Source organism: Elephas maximus, chromosome 1 (assembly GCF_024166365.1).
Source record: "Elephas maximus indicus isolate mEleMax1 chromosome 1, mEleMax1 primary haplotype, whole genome shotgun sequence".
In the NCBI taxonomy this organism is placed as follows: domain Eukaryota; kingdom Metazoa; phylum Chordata; class Mammalia; order Proboscidea; family Elephantidae; genus Elephas; species Elephas maximus.
The window spans coordinates 26141322-26160972 of record NC_064819.1 but is presented as its reverse complement, the minus strand read 5'-3'; the positions used below and the strand labels follow the sequence as shown (position 1 = coordinate 26160972).

At 38.8% G+C, this 19651-nt stretch overlaps 1 protein-coding gene across 14 annotated transcripts in view; it reads left to right on the top strand.

The window, feature by feature from the left end:
- The window catches only part of LPP (LIM domain containing preferred translocation partner in lipoma), a 778646-nt gene extending 760226 nt beyond the window's left edge, over positions 1-18420 (top strand). For all 14 annotated transcript variants that reach the window (XM_049854166.1, XM_049903764.1, XM_049852891.1 and 11 more), the window contains one exon: positions 1514-18420. In XM_049854166.1, coding sequence (XP_049710123.1) covers positions 1514-1642 — 129 coding nt within the window. In that variant the 3' untranslated portion in view covers positions 1643-18420. The remainder of the gene's footprint in view (positions 1-1513) is intronic.
- Positions 18421-19651: the final 1231 nt, after the last annotated feature.

Below are 19651 nucleotides of genomic sequence, written 5' to 3'. Positions count from 1 at the left end.
TTTTGGGAAGTGCCCTCTGAGTCTGTTAAATTTCATTATTTGTCAAATGTAGACATGTGTGCCATTGGCCTCCTTGGTGCCCTGGTAGATGGCAGAGGTGAGGCATGCAGTAGTTGTGGTCTTTTAGGGTTTCTACTAAAGTTAGCAAGACCACACACCACTAGATCAAGTACTTCATTTTTATTTTCCAGAGACACTTCTGACTTCTCAAAGGTAAGATCCAGCACATTTCAAAATGGATCCTCAGAGGCACTGTCAACAGGCGTATAATTCTTTAAAATTGCTTCTTGTTGTTATTGTTAAAAAAAAAAAAAAAAAAAGTTGTTATTGTTAGGTGCCATCAAATCAATTCTAACTCATAGCGACCCCACGCACAACAGAACGAAACAGTGCCCGGTCCTGCGCCATCCTCACAATTGTTGCTATGCTTGAGCCCATTGTTGCAGCCACTGTGTCAGTCCATCTCATTGAGGGTCTTCCTCATTTTTGCTGATCCTCTACTTTACCAAGCATGACGTGTCCTTCTCCAGGGACTAATCCCTCCTGATAATATGTCCAAAGTATGTGAGACATAGTCTCGTTATCCTCGCTTAGCTTAGCTCTTTGCATTTTTTCAAAGTAAATCCACATCTATTATCCTCTTTGATCCTCCCAACAGGTTGGCAAGGTGGAATGCAGGAATCCTTTTCAGAGTGGTAATGGGCCTTGCCTGCAGTGTCACAGGCATTGGTAGAACTAGGGGTAGTACCAGGGAGCCCATTTCCCCACGCAGCACTCATTCCTCTACATCCTATTTCCTTTAGAATGTACAGCAAATCACTTCTCCCCACAAACTTTAGGGTTTTATTTTCTTATGTGCAATTAGAATATATGTACAGAACCAACTGGTGGCCCTTCTGCTTGGCAAGAATCACTCTGGAGCTTTGCTTTAGCCCAGAAATGGCCAAGAAATTCCATTCCTACACAGGTGTATTCCCTTTGAGGGCCCGTTAAACTAATGATAAAGGGCAAAAATGAACTTTAGGGTTCAGATGAACTTAAGGGGATTATTCTTGTTTTCTCTTGTTTTGAGGGGGAGGGACAAAGCCATTGCTTAGGAAACTAGAGCTTTGGCTCTTCTCTTTCTGTGTCTGTATTTCATATTAAGTGACCTTACTAAAACCCGTTGCCGTCAAGTCGATTCCGACTCATAGCAACTCTATAGGACAGAGTAGAACTGCCCCATAAGATTTCCAGGGAGCGTCTGGTGGATTTGAACTGCTGACCTTTGGGTTAGCAGTGGAGCTCTTAATTCCCTTTGTACTTATGTCCCCAACATCTGAATCATTTTAATTGAAGAAATAATTATGTTTACATACTAGGGGAAGGAATTGAAGGGGTTGGTGATGTATGAAATAGAAAAGGTACTAAGTAGCCGTATCATGGAAGGCTTTGGATGGAAAATTGAGAAATTTGATCTTTACATACTTCGTGTTTCACTGACATCATTTTCACCTGTCTCCATTTTTTCTAGGATTGTGGTGGTCTCCTGTCTGAAGGAGATAACCAAGGCTGCTACCCCCTGGACGGACACATTCTCTGCAAGACCTGCAACTCTGCCCGCATCAGGGTGCTGACCGCCAAGGCTAGCACTGACCTTTAGGGCCAGCCGCCTGTTTAGTGGGCTAGTGGGTGACACTGAGAACGAAACACAAGAAAATGATAAGCAAAGAAATAGAGCAATAGAGGAAAGCAAATCACACTCTGGGATGGTCTCTGTTCATCATCTGCTATTAACCTTTCTTTAGAAATGCCTAGAATATGAGTTTTTTTTTTTTTTAAGTTCTTACCAAATACACATTTCACATTGAATCATGTAGGACCTTGATGGGCCTTTGTTCCCAAGGGCTTCCACATTTTTGCACGGATTATGCCCCATCCCGCTCACTTCTGCATTCCTGTAACTTTTAATCCCTGTGTTTGTCTCACTTTTCATCTGGTTGAATGGCTTTTTTTAGCGTGGTATTTGCTGTCACGCAGTTTTTCATGGGTGAGGCTGCCAGCTCACAGGTGCTTGGGCTTGAAGGCTCCCTCCTATCACTTCCATATTGCCTGTGATTATACAGGTTAGACACTCTTTTTCTATGTATTGAAAAGTAGGTCTGTACATCTTTCTGTTGCTCGAAACCAGTCATGTCTTTCGTGGGGGAAAAAAAATGCACTTATGTGTTAGGCTGTAAAGAATGTAAGTTGTATATTATGTAGGTTAAAATAAGCCCAGATTTAATTTGCTATCATCCAAATTCTAATCTCTAGTGACCAGAGATCAGGGCTCATTTAACAAATGGGTATCAGCCCAGAGCTAATAAGAGATGGGAGAGAAACAAATTTTAATGTTTTTCTAAAGAAATTATGGGTAGGTCATGCTGAAAAAAAGAATTTTGGAGTATGTTTGAAACATTGAATATTATTCCACAATATTGAGGTATTCCTTTCCACACTACCTGGACATAATAATATTGACAAACTTAGTTTTCGCTACAGTATAGGCTATCCAGTGCTATCCTACTTTTCATCTTAAATATTGGCTTTTTTTTTTTCCTAATATCCAAACAAAATGGACTTTTTTTTTCCTAGAAGAAGGAAAATAGCTGTAAAGAACAATTTCAGATTCCTTTTTTTTTTTTCCTCCCCCAGACCCACGTACTTTTTGCCTGACAATTGCAAATAAGGGCACGCAAAATCAAACTGTAGTTTTGTTTGGTTTACTTTTAAAAGAAAAGAAAAGCTTGAAAGGATTGTGAGCCCACAGTTGTTTTATTCTCATAATCCTTTGCAAGTCAAATTACAAATTACAAGAGACATTTTCATTTTCATATCATTGGTGTGACATTTATACCACACAGACAATCACTGGGAAAAAAAAAATTGCCTTTCAGAGCTAAAAATATGCAGAGTCTCTGCCTAGAATTTTTATTCCAGCTCTTATTGGCCAGTGAAACACTTGCTTGCCAACTGCAGAGCCGTACTTCATTAAGTTCTAAAATGTTTTGTGTAAGAAGAGACACCTAGCTTAGTAATGGCAGGTTGCCATTTTGTATCATAATGAAGTATTTGGGGCTGAGATTTCTTAAACTTCCCTTCGAATCTTCCACAAATATATACTTTTAAATTATGAAATATTTTAAATATACAAAAAGATATAAATAATAATATAATGAATCTATACCACCCAGTATAAGAAATCAGATATAACGAATATAGTTATATTCCTCTGTATGCCCTTCCCTGATTCTGCAAAGATCTTTCTCATGATTATAGACTGATAGAGTCAGGTGTTCTATAGTGTGATTCTTTTTTCTCTTTTTTAATTTTAACACCCAGAACAAAAATGAAAAACTATTTGTGCATGATTTGAATTGCAGCCCATGCCTCAGGAGTTCCAGTTAAATTTACTTTCCCTAAATAAGGATAACCATAAATAAAGCCCTCTTAAGCTCATGGTCAAGGAGCCCTGGTGGCGCAATGGGTAAGCACTCGGCTGCTAACCGAAAGGCTGGTGGTTTGAACCCATCTACCGTCTTTGTGGGAGAAAGACCTGGCAATCTGCTCCTGTAAAGATTATAGCCTAGAAACCCCTCTGGGGCAGTTCTACTCTGTCACATAGGATCACCATGAGTCAAAAGTCAACTCAGCTGTACAACAACAAACCCATAGTCACCATAGCTCATCTAAGTTAATTTAGGGCTCATTTGCTATCATCACCAAGCAGTTTTGTTTTAAACCACCCAAGTTATAGGTTTTAAGAGCTTCCCTTGACCACTGTCCTTTCCTTGCTATTTTTATCCTTGATCTTGTATTTCTTCTAATGTGAAATATAATGCAATTAATTTTAAGATACAATGGCAACCATAGGTTTGATTTTCTGTGTTCTAACTCAGAAGCCAGACCATGCTGATGGCATCAAAGATCACTGACTCGTAGACAATTAAATCCACTGCCGTCGGGTCGATTCTGACTCATAGTGACTCTATAGGACAGTTAGGATGATATTATAATCTGCTTGAATTAATTCAGTAACTTGTTTTTCTAAAAAATAATTGGGGGTAACGGGGTAAAGAGCTGTCTTTAGGCCAAAAGTAGAGAGCCCAAGTTATTGAGGGATAGATTTTATCTCATCAAATGCAGTCATATTACTATAAATTTTACCAAAAGAAGACTTTAAGAGACATTTATACTATAAAATGCAATAACACTCTGCTTGTTTGTTCCATTTAAGTTCTTATGTAACTGAATGTTTATATGCCCCAAAAAAGATTTATAAAAAGGGGGTCACAGACCCATCAGTATGGCATGGCCAACAAAACACTGCTTGCTTACAATCTTTATTGTGTGTTTTTATCATATAACCTCAGAGTATCTTTACCAAAGATTTTAAAAATGAATCTCTTTTTAATTTAGACTTACACTTTTATAATAATGAATGTGCACACTTATACATATGCAGACATATTTAGGTTTAGATTTTTTTTTTCTTTCACAAAGTCTAATTAGAAAAGGATCCTGTGATGTTGTCTTCCAGGATTTTTTTAATACGTGATTTATATTGCTTTCTTGTGCTTTCTGTTAATCATTTGATTTAAACAATACCAAGTCACTCTTCACTGTTGTAGTTACATGACATTTTGCCTATAACAGAGATAAAGATATGGCTTTCATGATTATAATCCTATTGTCTTTTGATATGCTGTCTTAATGGTTATCATTTAAATGCAAACGGAGTAGAAAAGAGCATCATAAAGTCTCTTAAGAGAACATTTGTAAAAATACACAGATTTTGGAAAATTGTTAAGAACACAAATATTTGTAATCCTGTCTAGCATAGGAGACATGGCAAGGGGAGGGATGGAGGCTGGGACCCACTATATCACGAGCTCTGCAGACTCTTTGAAAGTAAGAGTTCCCAACTGTCTGGATCCCCAGCTCAGGCTGTGCTAACCCACTGTGAAATCTCATTTGGCAAACAAAATTGCCCCTCAAACTCAAAAACAAGTCATGCATCCCAGCAGAAGGCATGATGGTTTTGAGATGCTGGACATCTCTGCAGCTCAAAGATGTGAGTTCTTTTTCTTGCCATTGACATGTATTTGTTTCTGTGGAAGCAAATTCTCCGAGTAAAATTATTTTGTTGGGTATATGCTGATTGATGTGGTGGAGTTCTCAACACTATAGCTGCTGTCTGACCATGAAAGATTCCACAAAGCTGTTGATAGTGATGTTTAAAGTAGGTAAAACTCTATGTTTATAGAAGTATTTTACATTTGGATCCAGAGGAAGAAAGAGGGCGCATTTTCAATGGGGCTATGGGAAAGAGTTAATGAAAGACAGACAGGACTCTATAAAAACACAACTTCCAACAGTTTCCTAGTTAGTAAAAATCCTATTAATGTGAACCAGCCAGGAATAACAGTGTTATTTCTATTTGATATGGTTTGGGCTTCCCTTGTCAAATTGGTGTCGGTTGCCCCCTGATCCTTCCATTATCAAGTTTTGAAGGGTGTTGGGGAAATGATGGCAGCTGCTAGGGAGATCAGGGAAACAATGATGTAACCTCACAGCCTCTCACCATTCCTCATGGCTTGGAAGGGCTTCTTTTTCATATACATTTCTAGAAATATTGCAGTTCTACCTTAGTACTTCACATTTGTAGTTTAAACAAGCGATTGTCCATCTGTTGCCTAGAACTGCAGTACATGTGTGTTATGAATGAAATATGACAGCATGCTCCATACCCCTGCTTAGCCATCTGTAGGAAACCAGTAGGCTGAAAAAGATATACCTCTGCAAAATGTGCCTCAAGTCCATTGCCTGGGATCGCTCTTTTAGTGCACTTTCATGGGAGATAATCACAGAGAGCAATGTAATTTTGTGCCTTATTTTTAAAGAAAGTACTTACACTACTATGAATAGTCCGCTGAAGAGTCCATGATGTAAATAACAACCCCCAAATCTCAAAGACATACTCATCAAAAAGTCAAAAACCAAAATCCAGAAGGATCTGAACTCTTTATCTTGGTATATTCTAATAATATTCCTTTTCTCCTTGTCTGTTGGAAGTACTTCATGGATCCCTAAATTTGGACATTCTTATGCCAGGAGGTGATGTAGTGGATGTCATTAGTGTTTATGTTTTGATCTATCCTGGTTTTAGTCAGATAATGAAAGCAGAGACTTCAACTTGAGCCTCTAACCTCCATTAAGCATATCCATTTTTTTAAGTTGCCCTAGTGTCTTAGTCATCTAGTGCTGCTATAACAGAAATACCCCAAGTGAGTGGCTTTAAGAGAAGTTTATTCTTTCATGATCTAGTAGGCTAGAAGTCCGAATTCAGGGCGCCAGTGCTAGGGGAAGGTTTTCGCTCTCTGCCTGGTCTGGAGGAAGGTGCTTGTCGTAAGTCTTGGTCTAGGAGCTTCTCCACATAGGAACCTCAGACCCAAAGGACACGCTCTGCTCCCGGCACTGCTTTCTTGGTATGAGGTCCACCTGTCTCTATGATCGCTTCTCTCTTTGATATCTCAAAATAGACTGGCTTAAGATACAATCTAATCATGTAGATCTCATCAACATAACTGCCACTAATCCATCTCATTAACATCATAGTGACAGGATTTACAATACATAGGGAAATCACATCAGATGACAAAATGGTGACAATCATACAGTACTGAGAATAGGACCTAGCTAAGTTGACAGATATTTTGGGGGGACACAATTCAATCCATGACACTTAGTTTATTTTTATTTGTTTAGTAAACAGTGGACAGAATTTGGGAATTTTGGTTCTCAATCATTACTATGATGCAGCCATGAACATTTCAGGTCAGATTATTTACTTGACAGATAAGTAAAATGAAACTCTTCTCATGAGGCTGTTGTTTGGTTAGTATATTATTTCAAGTCTTTAAAAATTATCTGATTAAAGCTACTACAACTTGGTGAAAATTCTTCACTCCTTTTCTCTTTATCCTTCCTTTCCTCCCTTGTTGCTGTTTATTCTTCCTCTTGATGCTACCATACTTGAGTTTTTCATAAAGAGACTAAATCAGTTCATTACTATCCTTACAGAATTATGATCATATTAAGGGGAGGAGGTGACACCAAAATATGTGTGGTATCCATAAAGTCTTCATTTCCAAGGGTGTATATTACAGGCTGTGTTTTTTTTTTTTGTTTTTTTTTCCATAAAATGAGATGAGATAATAGTCTTTCAGTTTTCTTTTCATGAATTTTCATCAGGGACTTAGGCCGTATAATTCTTGGCAAATTCATTTATGACCGTTCTAGTTTTCTCAGCTATATGCAAAGTACTGTTTCTAAGACTAGGTCAAGAGTTTTTAAAAATACAAAGCATTTTGGCTAACAAAACAATTGGGTTTTTAATGTGGTGTATCATTTTATTCCATTGAAACTTGGTCATTTTGACTTTCGTGGTAAGAAAAAGCTAATATCCTCCCAGAATTTTAACACGTATCAGCCCTTTGACCATGACACTAATAATAAATCCTAATAGTTTAATCACAATTTTTTTCTGGGGTAGTGGGTCCAGAGTTTTTGCTGGAGCACAGATTATAGGTCTGTAGTCTGTTTACACAAAGCAATCTGAAAAGAACAAGTCCAGGTCTCTCAATAACGCCTTTGTTAAAATTTGGGTCTATGATTCTTTCAAACAGTGGCAGATACTGATAAAAATATACCCTTTGTCTCCATTTTGTTTGTTTGGAATAAGCTTATAATTCTAGGATCGTATTTCCATTTTGGCTTTCTACCCTCACTTTAAGTTTTCACAAGGTTGATGTTGCTTTTTTTTTTTTTTTTAAAAGGATCAGATAAAAGGATGTAAAGCATACTAACAAATATAATTATAGTCTCCATGTGTATGCTTTTTTAATATATAGTCCAGGTCTTTTACCTGTCTCCAATAGGAGCAGAGATAAGAAGGGAAGTGGAATTTTGAGAGAAGGGGCAGTCTGCAATTAAAACTTCGGCAAGAGACTTCCTATACAGTGTAATGCTAAGGACTTTCATAGGGGTTTTATGTAACAGCAGTTGCAATTGTTTAAAAAAGTAAAATATTTGTATTTCCAACCTATGTAAGCTGTTTATAAATCACTGTGCCTGACAATCTAGATATTTTTCTCTTATCAGAAGAGAGGAAAATGAGTATTACTGTTAGCCCAATGACATTGGTCATAATTACATCATAACTTTTAGAAAACACATCCTTTCATCCTCTCTGAGAGAGAAGCATAGCTTATTCTCTTTCTGACAGATGGTGATACATATTCCGACATATTCTTAGTCAAACTGCATTTGTTGTTGTTTTAGGTGCCGTCAAGTCGGTTCCGACTCACAGTGACTCTGTGTACAACAGAACAAAACACTACCTGGTCCTGCGCCATCCTCACAATTGTTCCTGTGTTTGAGCCCATTGTTGCAGCCACTGTGTAAATCCATCTAGTTGAGGATCCTCCTCTTTTTCACTGACCCTCTAGTTTACCAAGCGTGATGCCCTTCTCCAAGGACTGGTCTTTCCTGATAACACGTCCAAAGAACATAAGACAAAGTCTCGCCATCCTCGCTTCTAAGGAGCATTCTTGCTGTACCCATTCCAAGACAGATTTGTTCATTCTTTGGTATATTCAGTATTCTTTGCCAATACCATAATTCAAAGGCATCAATTCTTCTTCGGTCTTCCTTATTCATTGTCCAGCTTTTGTATGCATATGAGGCAACTGAAAATCCCATGGCCTAGGTCAGGTACACCTTAGTCCTCAAAGTGACATCTTGCTTTTTAACATTTCAAAGAAGCTTTTGCAGCAGATTTGCCCAATAATATGTCATTTGATTTCTTGATTGCCACTTCCATTGGTATTGATCGTAGATCCAAGTAAAGTGAAATCTTTAATAGTTTCGATATTTCCTATTTATCATGATGTTGTTTATCAGTCCAGTTGTGAGGATTTTTGTTTATGTTGAGGTGTAATCCATACTGAAAGCTGTATTCTTTAATCCTCATCAGTAAGTGCTTCACATACTCTTCGCTTTCAGCAAGCAAGGTTGTGTCATCTGCTTCTCACAGGTTAATGAACCTTCCTCCAATCCTGATGCCATGTTCTTGTTCAGGTAGTCCAGCTTCTCAGATTATTTACTCAGCATACAGATTGGATAAGTATGGTGAAAGGTTACAGGGATACAAACTGCACTGTCGCCTAAGAATCTCTGAAGTTTAGAGGTTTTTCTTTTCACACATTTAGTACTTTATCCCTTCCTATGTGTACTTAATTGTTGAGGACCACAAGTAGGAGTTTCTTGTTCAAATTCAATCATCCACTTTTCTCTAATGTCTTGCCTAAATAGCTATAACTGATTTGTACTTATTATCTCTTTTTTAGTTGCAAACACAGATAACCTACTTCATTTAACTAACTTTAAAGAAAAGTAAATATAAAATAGCATATTACCCCTTGAATACAGAAAGGACACTTATTCGTTTCTCTGTTTTACCTCCCAGAGCATTGTGCAAAAAGTTGTAGACTCTGTTTTAGTTACCCAACATGTACGGAATTTATTTTATGCAGAGTTTGTGGAAGATGCATTTTGATTAAACTGACATTTCCCTTTGAAGTTACTGAAATTACTAAAATGTTTGCTCTTTATTTCTGATTGATATTGACAGCAGTCTCTAGCCACCCTAACAAATCCTACAAACAAAAACTTTAAATACCCTAGCGAAAGGAGGAAACCCTGCAGCTCGTTTCTTTTAATATTTAAGAAGCTTGTAGTAGCCCTTCCCTGCTGTTAATTCTTAATTTTTCCTAGTTTCCCATCTAGCTAGGGGCAAGAGAAAACCTTATTCTTCTAACTCGTGATAGTCATTTACGTAAGATACCTAACTAGAAGCCTGAATGCAGCTCCCTGCTCTGCAGCAATGAGAGAAGTGTTGCTTTGTCATCTTTTGTTCTACACCAGTGTAGATGGTTATGTTGTCGATTCTGACTCATAGCAACCCCGTATGACAGAGTAGAACTGCCCCCTTAGGGTTTCCTAGGCTGTAATCTTTATGGAAGCAGATCTCCAGGTCATTTCTCCCACAGAGCTGTGAGGTAGGTTCGAACCACCTACCCTACTTTTTGCATAGCAACCGAGCACTTAACCATTGCACCACCTGAGCTCCTAGCACCCCAAACACCAGTGTCGTTCCTACATAAACATAGACTCATGGACCTTTTAAAGATTTAAATCGCTGTAATTTTCCTGACAAGTCACCATCCCACATCTTAAATTTAGCTGGTATGCAGGACTACACAGCAATCCATTCTAGCATTGGGGCAACTCTTATCGATGAAAGTTCTTCCTCTTGTTAAACTAACTTTTGGCTCTGGACCTATACAAAACAAGTCTAATGTCTAAAATGTTGTCAGGTCAGATATCACCAGCTCTTTCAATTTTTCCTCATTTATTGACATGACATCAAGTCCCATCATCTTTCGAATTCTCCTCTGAACAGTTAGGCCCCCAAATATTCTCTAATTGTTTTCAATCTACTCGATGAAACTTAGCAGTAAACTTGGGACAGGCCAGGTAAAACACTTTATTCACGGTTGAAAGTAAACAGAGGTAGAGTCACCCAAGGGATACTAATATTCAATGTGGAAATTCACCCAAGGACTCAGACCTAAGAGAGTGGACTCTAGATAGAGCTCCCATATATAGAAAACAGTCCTGTGTTCCATGTCCTGTATTGTTTTTAACGTTGCCAAAAGCAAAGTCATTATGGAAACAGGAAGCAAGCTAATGTGTATGCCATTTATGAGATCCTCACTTCCTGGTTAATGGCCATAAATCCTCTTCAGTCCTTTCCTTTAATCTATTTTTTCAAGAAGAAGATACTTCTTGCCCATGTTCGCCATACTAAATATAGGGAAAGAATTCTGGACACTTTATAGGTTCTACATAAATACTTCCTGGTTGACCTGTGTTGAGTTTCACTTCCATTCATTCGGTGCTCAAATGTTTATACCCAGAGATGTTACACTTTAGGCCAAAGGAGCCACTTTGTTCCATCATCAGTTAGGTATTTATCCTTAGGAGCCTGTGTTTTCACTTTTGTCTTTCCATCATCCTTATCCTTCACTCATCTCTTCAGTTTAATAATCACCTACTAATCACTTTAAGAGAATCAGCCCCTAAGTAAATCTGATTCAGGCCAGCTGCAATAAGATAAAAAAAAAAAAGGTTCAGTCTGCACTCCATAGGAAGGAATATGGCATTGGAAAGAGTAATTCTTCTTAGTCAAAGCTTCTCAGAGCAGGTGAAATTTGGTAAGAAATCTAAATGGGAAGATTCGGAAGTTGACGGAAGAGTATTTAGGGAAGCATAGGTTATACGCAGAGAAAACCCTCTGTCTTGGCCAAAGTATGAGAGATTCTGAGATCTACTTGTTAATGGGAAAAAGGCTTCCAGATGTTGAGGGTCAAGGAAAATGCATAGAGGAAGGCAATGAAATTGTTACTTGCTTTTCCATCTCTTTGTATTTGGGAGACAGGATGAGCTGCCAGAATATACCCAACACGTATGAACAAGAAGCAGCCCTGCGTGAATTTCTTTTATAACATAGAAAATGTAATTTCTTATTGGTTCATATCTACACCTGTCTTTTGATCCCCCACAAGAACAAGCAGGACACTTCTATTTTCCTATTGCATCCAGGCCCACAATTGGAAAGGACCTCACAGTCATTTATTCTACTTGGTGTTAACATCGCCTCACTGATTCATTACTAAGTGGTAATCCAGACTACTTAAACATCACCTGCACCAGGGAACTCATTCCCTCTCGAGGTCTTCGATTCCCTCAATCACACATTGTGGGAAGCTCCCCCTGACTTTGGAACAGAACTGGTTTCCCTGTGACTTGACTCTTGGGCTTATGTTCTGGGCGCCATACAAAACCTTTAGCGCCATGTACATGATACAATTGTCACTTCCTTCCTCCATCTTTCTTCCAAATATTTTTGGTTTTGGCCAACCATTCCTTAAAAAAAAAAAAAGCAATGATTTTTAGTTGAAGATTTAAATATCTTTAAACATCTCTAACAAAAATCTGAAGGACTTTCTGAGGGTCAGATTTTAGAGTTTAAGAAGTTTTTGGTTTTTTCTTCTGTACTTTCTTATTCACAAGACAAACTGTTCTGACAGTTGTTACATCACTCCATGTCTTCCCCTGGTAACCAAGCTGTGAACGATACACTCCCCATTACCTGACCTGCTGATAATGGTCTTATAATTGTTGGGAAATGTCAAAGTGTAAATCTACAGTTCAAAGGAGGAAAATTTTACTCAAAAACCAAAGATGGTTGAAAACTCATTACTCCTGGTCATTTGTTCTGTGCAAAAGGAAATCATTCTTGGGGAAGGGGCTATATTGTGTCATGCTGTTATGTGGAAATGTAGATAACCTTTATCGCCCTAGATTACCGTTTAGTTTGTGGTATTCCTTAGTCCCTGGGAGGACAAGGCTTGTGGCTTCTTCAGGCCAGCTTTGAATTAGAGCCCTAGAGGCACAACCTGTCATCAGTCTCCTGGGCAGGCCCCGGGGGTGGTTTTCTGAACTCTAAAATAATAATTCCTGAGAGAGCTTACAAATTTCTTTCACACATAAAACAGCTCTGGGAAGAAGGTTATTAATAGCCCTATCCTAGAAGAGAAAGCTGAGGCTCAGAATTGCTAAATGACTTTTGTCAAAAGTGATAACAGCTGGTAAGTGACAGGGTGGCGGACTTAAGTCCAGGACTCTTACCAATACCCACTTGCAGGGCTCAACATACCTCAAAATATTGTCCTTGCCTCTTGTTGGAAGTCATCCAGGGAAATTTGCAGAGACCATTTAGCTACCAGCTGGCAAATCCATACGGGTGCTGAGGTGTTTGAGTCCGTTTAGAGATCATGTGTGTGTTCTGTGCCATCTTGTGGGAGATGACTGTGTATTCTGGTCTGATCAGCACTGTGATGAAGTTGGTGGGGAAAGGCCATCGATGAGAACAAATAACCGTGGCACCGAAGCACATTGCATCAAATTTCCCCAGAGAGAATTAGTTTACATTACATTAACTGAAAAACTCTCCGGAACTGTGAGCTTCAGAATATCAACTGGGACCATATCATTTAGAATTCAGTGGAGTGCGGGGTGACTTGATCTTTAAGACCAGTGTCTCTCCTGTAAGCTATGATTTATGCCCCCACAGAAGCAGAAACGGCTGTTGGTAAACAGTATGTATTGGTCTGTCCCACATCATATTCACTGAGAGCCCACCAGGTGCGTGCAGCTGCCTCAGGTGTGTCTGCATCAACTAACCCATGACCTTGAGATGTCTGTGGACAAATGCTATTGGACTGATTGTGTTTCTGAGAGTTGGCCTTTGCTATTTGATAGGCTGGGCTTCCCCGGCTGTGGTAGTTTTGTGATTTGTGTATCCTTATCACAAAGAGTGGTACTACATTGTTTCCAGGGTACTTGGAAGCCTCCGTGTTTATTCTGGAGCCTGACCTACACAGCAGCTCCACAACCGGACATTCCTTTCTTGAGCTTCATCCCCCAGGGAGCTAGGCCTTTCGAGCTGTGCTCTTGGACTTTTCTTTCTTTCCATTCCACCCTTCTGGTTGTTTGACTCTAAGTTAAAATCTTTAAACTGAAAAATACTCTTTCTCCACCTGCATTAAATTTACTGCAGGAAACCTTTAAAGTGATCTTACCTAGGAAGCTTTCTAGGCATTTCCCCTCCCTCAAATCTATCATCCATCAAACCTTTCTCATCATCCATCTGTGTATTCTTTAGACTTTTCGAAAGCCAAGTTCAAAACAAATGGACGCTCACCCGGTCCAAGTCTTTACGCCTGGTTAATACAGGTAGTGCCAGCAGGGCCAGCCAAGTGGTGCCCTTGGCTGAGATGGCCATATTGAGGGACTGGAAAGGTTTCTCATCTTCCTGTGAGGTTTGATGAACACTGTGGCCAGTAGAGTGGAAATTGAGCCTTGTAGAATAGATGATATACCTTCTAGCCCCAAGAATGCATTAATAGACTATGCATTAAGAACACTTCTTAGAATTATCTAGGTGAGGACATCTAATTAGAGCTTCATTTGGATGGAACCTGTGACATCTTATTAGTGGGAACAAAAGGACAAAGAGGTGGTGAACATGAACAAGAGGCCTTTAAAAAAATAAAGTCACAAACCCTGATTTATATAATGTAAGAAAAATAGCTAATGAAAATTTCTCTTCCCCCAATTTATACCATATAGTTCCCCTAGTAGTTAGGGACAATACAATTGTGTTGTCCTTAAGATACACACATGTGCTTTTAAAATAAACATCTTCCAAGAAAGCTGACCCTTCAAAAAAAGAAACCTTATTTTAAAACACTTGGGTTTTTCAGGCCAGGAAATTAATAATTCCTAGACCTGACCCATTTTCGTGGCTGCCAAAAAGGAAAAGAAAAAAGCTATTTAAATTTCGAATGGATCCATTCATCTCTTAAAATATGCCAAAGCAATTTGAGGCGGGGCTGGAAACTAAGGTATGTATCTCTCTTGCTTGATTCTTTATATTTCCATCTGTCAGGAAAAGGGTAAAGAGCAATCCTTGGGCTATTATTATTGACCCATTGTATTGCCACTTTGTACAGTCTCTCCTTTGCTTCCCCCTCAGGCATAGAATAATAGTTTCTTTCTCAACCCCATTTCTTCCATCATGGGGCAGTAAATATTAAGCCTAAATGTCTTTTCTCACCAAATTATTCTTTCATTTCCAAACTACTGTGGAAGGTGGGAAACGGTGGGAGCTAGCTTTTCTTGGATACGTTTCTTCTTCCTTTCTTGGGAGATAAGTATAAAGAAAAACAAATCTAGGTTCTTCTCATCTCTCTTGCTTTTTTAGTGACAGTGATGATCACTTGGTAATTATAAACCAGAAGCAAGAGAATAGCTTAGCTAGGTTACGATGCACCTGCCAACATGTTTCATTCCTTCAGACACAAGACTTGAGAGGAAGAGGGATTTTTATAATTCGGATGCCAACAATAGCAAAGCCGTCATGTTTTAACTTTGGGAGAGTTGGTATTTTGGCAGTGCTTGCATTTTATTAACACTGTGTACCCTTCTTCTGCTTAGTTTTTAGATGAATGTCAAGTGCATCAACACATCAGTGGTAGAGTGCCTCAGACTTCCCTCAATGGGGAACAGAGTGAATCTGGGCCCTGCCTTCTAGCTCAACTGAAATGTCTGAATAGAGGAGTCTCCTTGATGAAAGAGATTTAGGACCCTAGAAACTAAATCTTGTCACCAATATCTTGTCATGAAGTAATAGCAAAACTCATCTTAAATAACTTCCTTTTACTGCTACGCTACTTCTGCTCATTTTCGTCAATTCTGACTCATAGTGACCCTATAGGGAGAACTGGCCCCTAGGGTTTCCAAGTAGTGGCTGGTGGATTCGAACTGCTGACCTTTCGGTTAGCAGCCATAGCTGTCAACCAATGCGCCACAAGGGCTTCTTCCTCTTACTACCCGTTTATTCTCTTGGGAAAGCTGATGAACAAATTACCCAAGAATTATTTTCCTGCTAAACAAAGTCAGAATATTTCCCCCTCAAAAAAATCAGAATTATACCCTCATCCTTTTTCAGGAAACTTATCAAGGAGCAAATAAAATTAAAGATGATGCTTGATTTTTCTGGTTCTTTAGCACGAATAGAATTATCATGTGGTTTAATGTGCTTGAAGCTAAAATTTAAACTTCAATGCAAAACTTATACACCTGGATGTAGTAGTGAACTTGCACATGTTATCTATGCAATGAATTCCTTTTTTTCTTTTGGTCCCTTAACCTTCACCTTTGCCATTACTTTTACCGATTTGGAACTCCCTGTTTCTCCACCACTGAATGGGAATATGTGCCATTACAAGACACAGAAAAAGAGGAAACGGAAGGAACTTTGTGCATGGCAAATCTGTGCCATGAAGTAGACGTGACAGCAAAATGCAGAGCCTGAGGATAGTAATTTTCCCTGAGCCGCACGCACAAGCTTTTATTTCACGGCTTTGTCACAGGCTTTTCTCCTTCTGTGCCGTCACCTTTGAGAAAAACGATTGCACCTTCTCCAAATCGGCCTTCTTAACAGCTATAGTGAAGTTGGCAAGACTTCCCCAGCTCTGAATATAGCCCTTTGCCGACTCCGGCCCCTTTGCGAGACTGACTCAAATCTGTGATCTTCTGTTCAGCATACACAGCAGCAAAGTGAGAAGATGAACACTAAATATAGGCTCTACTAACTTTACTTTTAGAGTTACTGCCTTCAAAAAGTGCCTATTCTGAGAAACATAAACGTTATCCCTACATATGTATGTACACACACACACAGTACCCAGAGTCACGCTGTGCAGCCTTCAAAAGCATACCACCAAAAGGAGTAGGTGCTGAGCTAAGAAAAGCTTGCCAAAGAAAAGAAAGACATGCATTTCCAATAGCCCCTCTCAAGTGGCGCCGTGAAACGGGCTGCAAACATATTCCCTGAGCATTCCTTGCTGATACAGCCACTTCATATTTATATCCTACTAGATGGTGGCATATTTCTGAGGTTTCCTGTACTCTGCTTCAAGGGAATATACACTTTATAGAATTGGAACATTTAGTCAAAAAAAAAAAAATGTTTAAAAGAATTAATAGAGCCAGGGTCTGTATTAGAAAATGTGTCGTATGTGTATTTTTGTAAACTAAGCATTGGTGGGTGTAGAATGTCAGCACATTTCTTCTTTTATCTCTCAGGCTCACATCAGAGAAAACTGAAGAAAAGGCTTAGCTCTGGGAATTGGAGCTCCGGGGGCCAAATGTCCTTGCCAGATCCTGAGAGCATTTTTACTTTGACTCCTAAAAATAGTAGCTTACATTATTCGATGGCTTTGTTTCTATAGTTGTGTCGCTGACGGAATAAGTGTAGGTATTGTTGATGGAGCAGTTGCATAGCCTAGAGTGTTGGTCCTTATCCACTGGGGGTGATAGGAGAGGGTCCAGGTAAAAGGGACCAAGGAGACAGTGCATGATTGTACAAGAAGGGTTGAAGGGAGGACATGCTTTCCAAAAAAAGATCTTCTTCTATGTGTTGTCTGACTCAACCAGCTGGCAAATTACATTTGCCAAGTTGCTCCTGTTCCTTCTAAGTCAGTTGGCTCCATAGTCACTTGAATGTGCCTCTGTTTTGGGAAAGGGATATACTTCCAGTTAACCTTTCTCCAAGGAAGCTTTTGATGGCCTCTTGGTCACAATGTTGTCTCCTCCCTACCTAGTTTCACCAAATGGAAATGAAGGGAGCCAAGCTATGGAAGATGGCTCCTATGCCATTGTAATCAGCACCATTTCATTCTCCCTGGAAGGAGGCCCACTGCATGAATTCGGATGAGGGTGGAACAGATCGCTGTTTCATAAACTCAAGATTGTGGACCACAGGGCTTTGGTCGTCATCGTTTTATGAGACCAGTTGACTCTTAGGAGAAAGTGCTGTTCTTCACTAAAAATGCCTACTCTTCCTGTTGATGCTACCTTTCTGTTTTTACCTTGTCCACTTTTGACACTACTCATATTCTATTTTTTAGAAAATCAGAATCTTAGTGCTAGAAAAGAGTTCAAAAATCTTTGCAATGTCATGTGTTAGGATACAAGTGTTTCCCTCCTTGGAATAAGATGGACTGGGAAAGAGGCAGCATGGCTTTGCTTCAGGTTTCAATCTGATTTATTGTGACAATGAGCAAAATTTTATATAAAGATTAAATGACATTTAGAAGTAGATAAATCAAGAAGGGTGAGATGGGGGAGAAGCCAGATTTTCTCTTGGCTTAGCATGTCTACTGAGAGCAAGCACTTCCCAGTAGCTAAGCACAATGATAGTTCCATTGTAATCATTTAGTCTGGTCATTGACCCAGGGAAAGCCACACAGGTATATGCCTTTTTTTCATGTTCGATACTGACAGAGCCATGGTATTCCCAAAATACGTTTCTCTCTTTTATTTTATCCTGAGTGAATTGAATTTTCTCCACTACATCATGTACCATCCACTGGCATATCCAAAATGGTACTCATGGTTCCCTATGAAAACAAGAGAAAGAAATCTGTTATAAGCAAGTGACTTGGGTATTTTCTTTTGTATTTATGCATTATCCAACTATATTAACACATGTTTCTATTTACCGTCTATAAATTTTTTTCTACCAATTATGTTTTTACAATGCTTTATAAAAATAAAGATGAAAATCATACTCCTTTTTTTTCTGTAAAAGAACTCCAACTATTATATTTAGAAATCCAATAAACTTCTTATTACATTTACGTGCCCATGTGTGGGGTTCTTTCTGAGTTGGATAATCTCTGTTTTCTTCTAACCCCATTTACTGTGATTCTTTTTTTTTTTTTTTTTTATGTCATTTGCTCTCCATGTGGTCTTCTGAAAAAGAGAATGTCTCTCAAAGCTGATACGATGTCACAATGATATGAAGGCACCCATTTCCCCTACTCGGCATAGAAGATTTTAAGATGGGATATGTTCAAAAATTGCCTGATCACCCTGCATCATATCTTACAAATAGAGGGATTTTTTTGTTTTTCTTTTTTAAGCTGGATTCAAGTAAATGGATCTCTTTGGGTTGTAGGGTTTCTCCACTGTCCTCACAAACTGCCTAACTTTATCTCACTTTTATTCCACCTCTACTATGCATCCTTTTCAAACACAGGGGAGAGTAATAATCATTTTTAAAAAGTTTTCACTATTATATCATTGACAATAGACCTGTGATGTGTAATTATCTGACCTTCTATTGATGAAAATGCTGAAACTGAGAGAAATAAAGGTAGTAATTCAAGATCACTCTCATTCTTTCATTAACCTTAAAAAAATTTTTTTTAAAGGAACAGCTCTTCAGGAGAACCCAGGTTTCCTCTGACACCCAGTCCAGTGGTCTATCCACTAAAACCTGAGAGTGCATGAGACTCCTTCCATGAAAACCACAAAAGAGTATCACCTTTCTTTCCCCCTTAGGCCAGGGATTTTATTACTCCAACATCATGTCTCAGCCTACAGATGCTGGGGATCTGGGAAGTATAGAGCTGAGCAAAGGGCCACCATTTTTAAAGCAGCCAGACACAAGATACATCTTTGGAGAAACAAATGATAGGTAAACCACTGGGACTTGAGTATTTATAACTTCTTGCCAGGAAGTTTTAAACAAAGAAGGGTATATACAATGTGACATTGTGTTCCCTTTCCCACTCCTCAACACAATATATAAGGCAAGTTTAACCTTAGTACTAAAACCAGACAAGGACAACAGGAGAAAGGCAAATTGCCAGCCAATTTTGTGCATAAATAATTACATACAAAAATTCTAAGCTACTGGAAAGCTAAACACACTAATGAGCAAGAAAGATAACTCAAATAAGTTGTGTTTATCCCAGGAACACAAAAGTAGCTTAACATTAGAAAGTCTATTAATATAATTCACCACATTCACAGGACAAAATAGAAAAATCTTATGATCATAGTATCTCAATAGATGCAGAAAAAACAT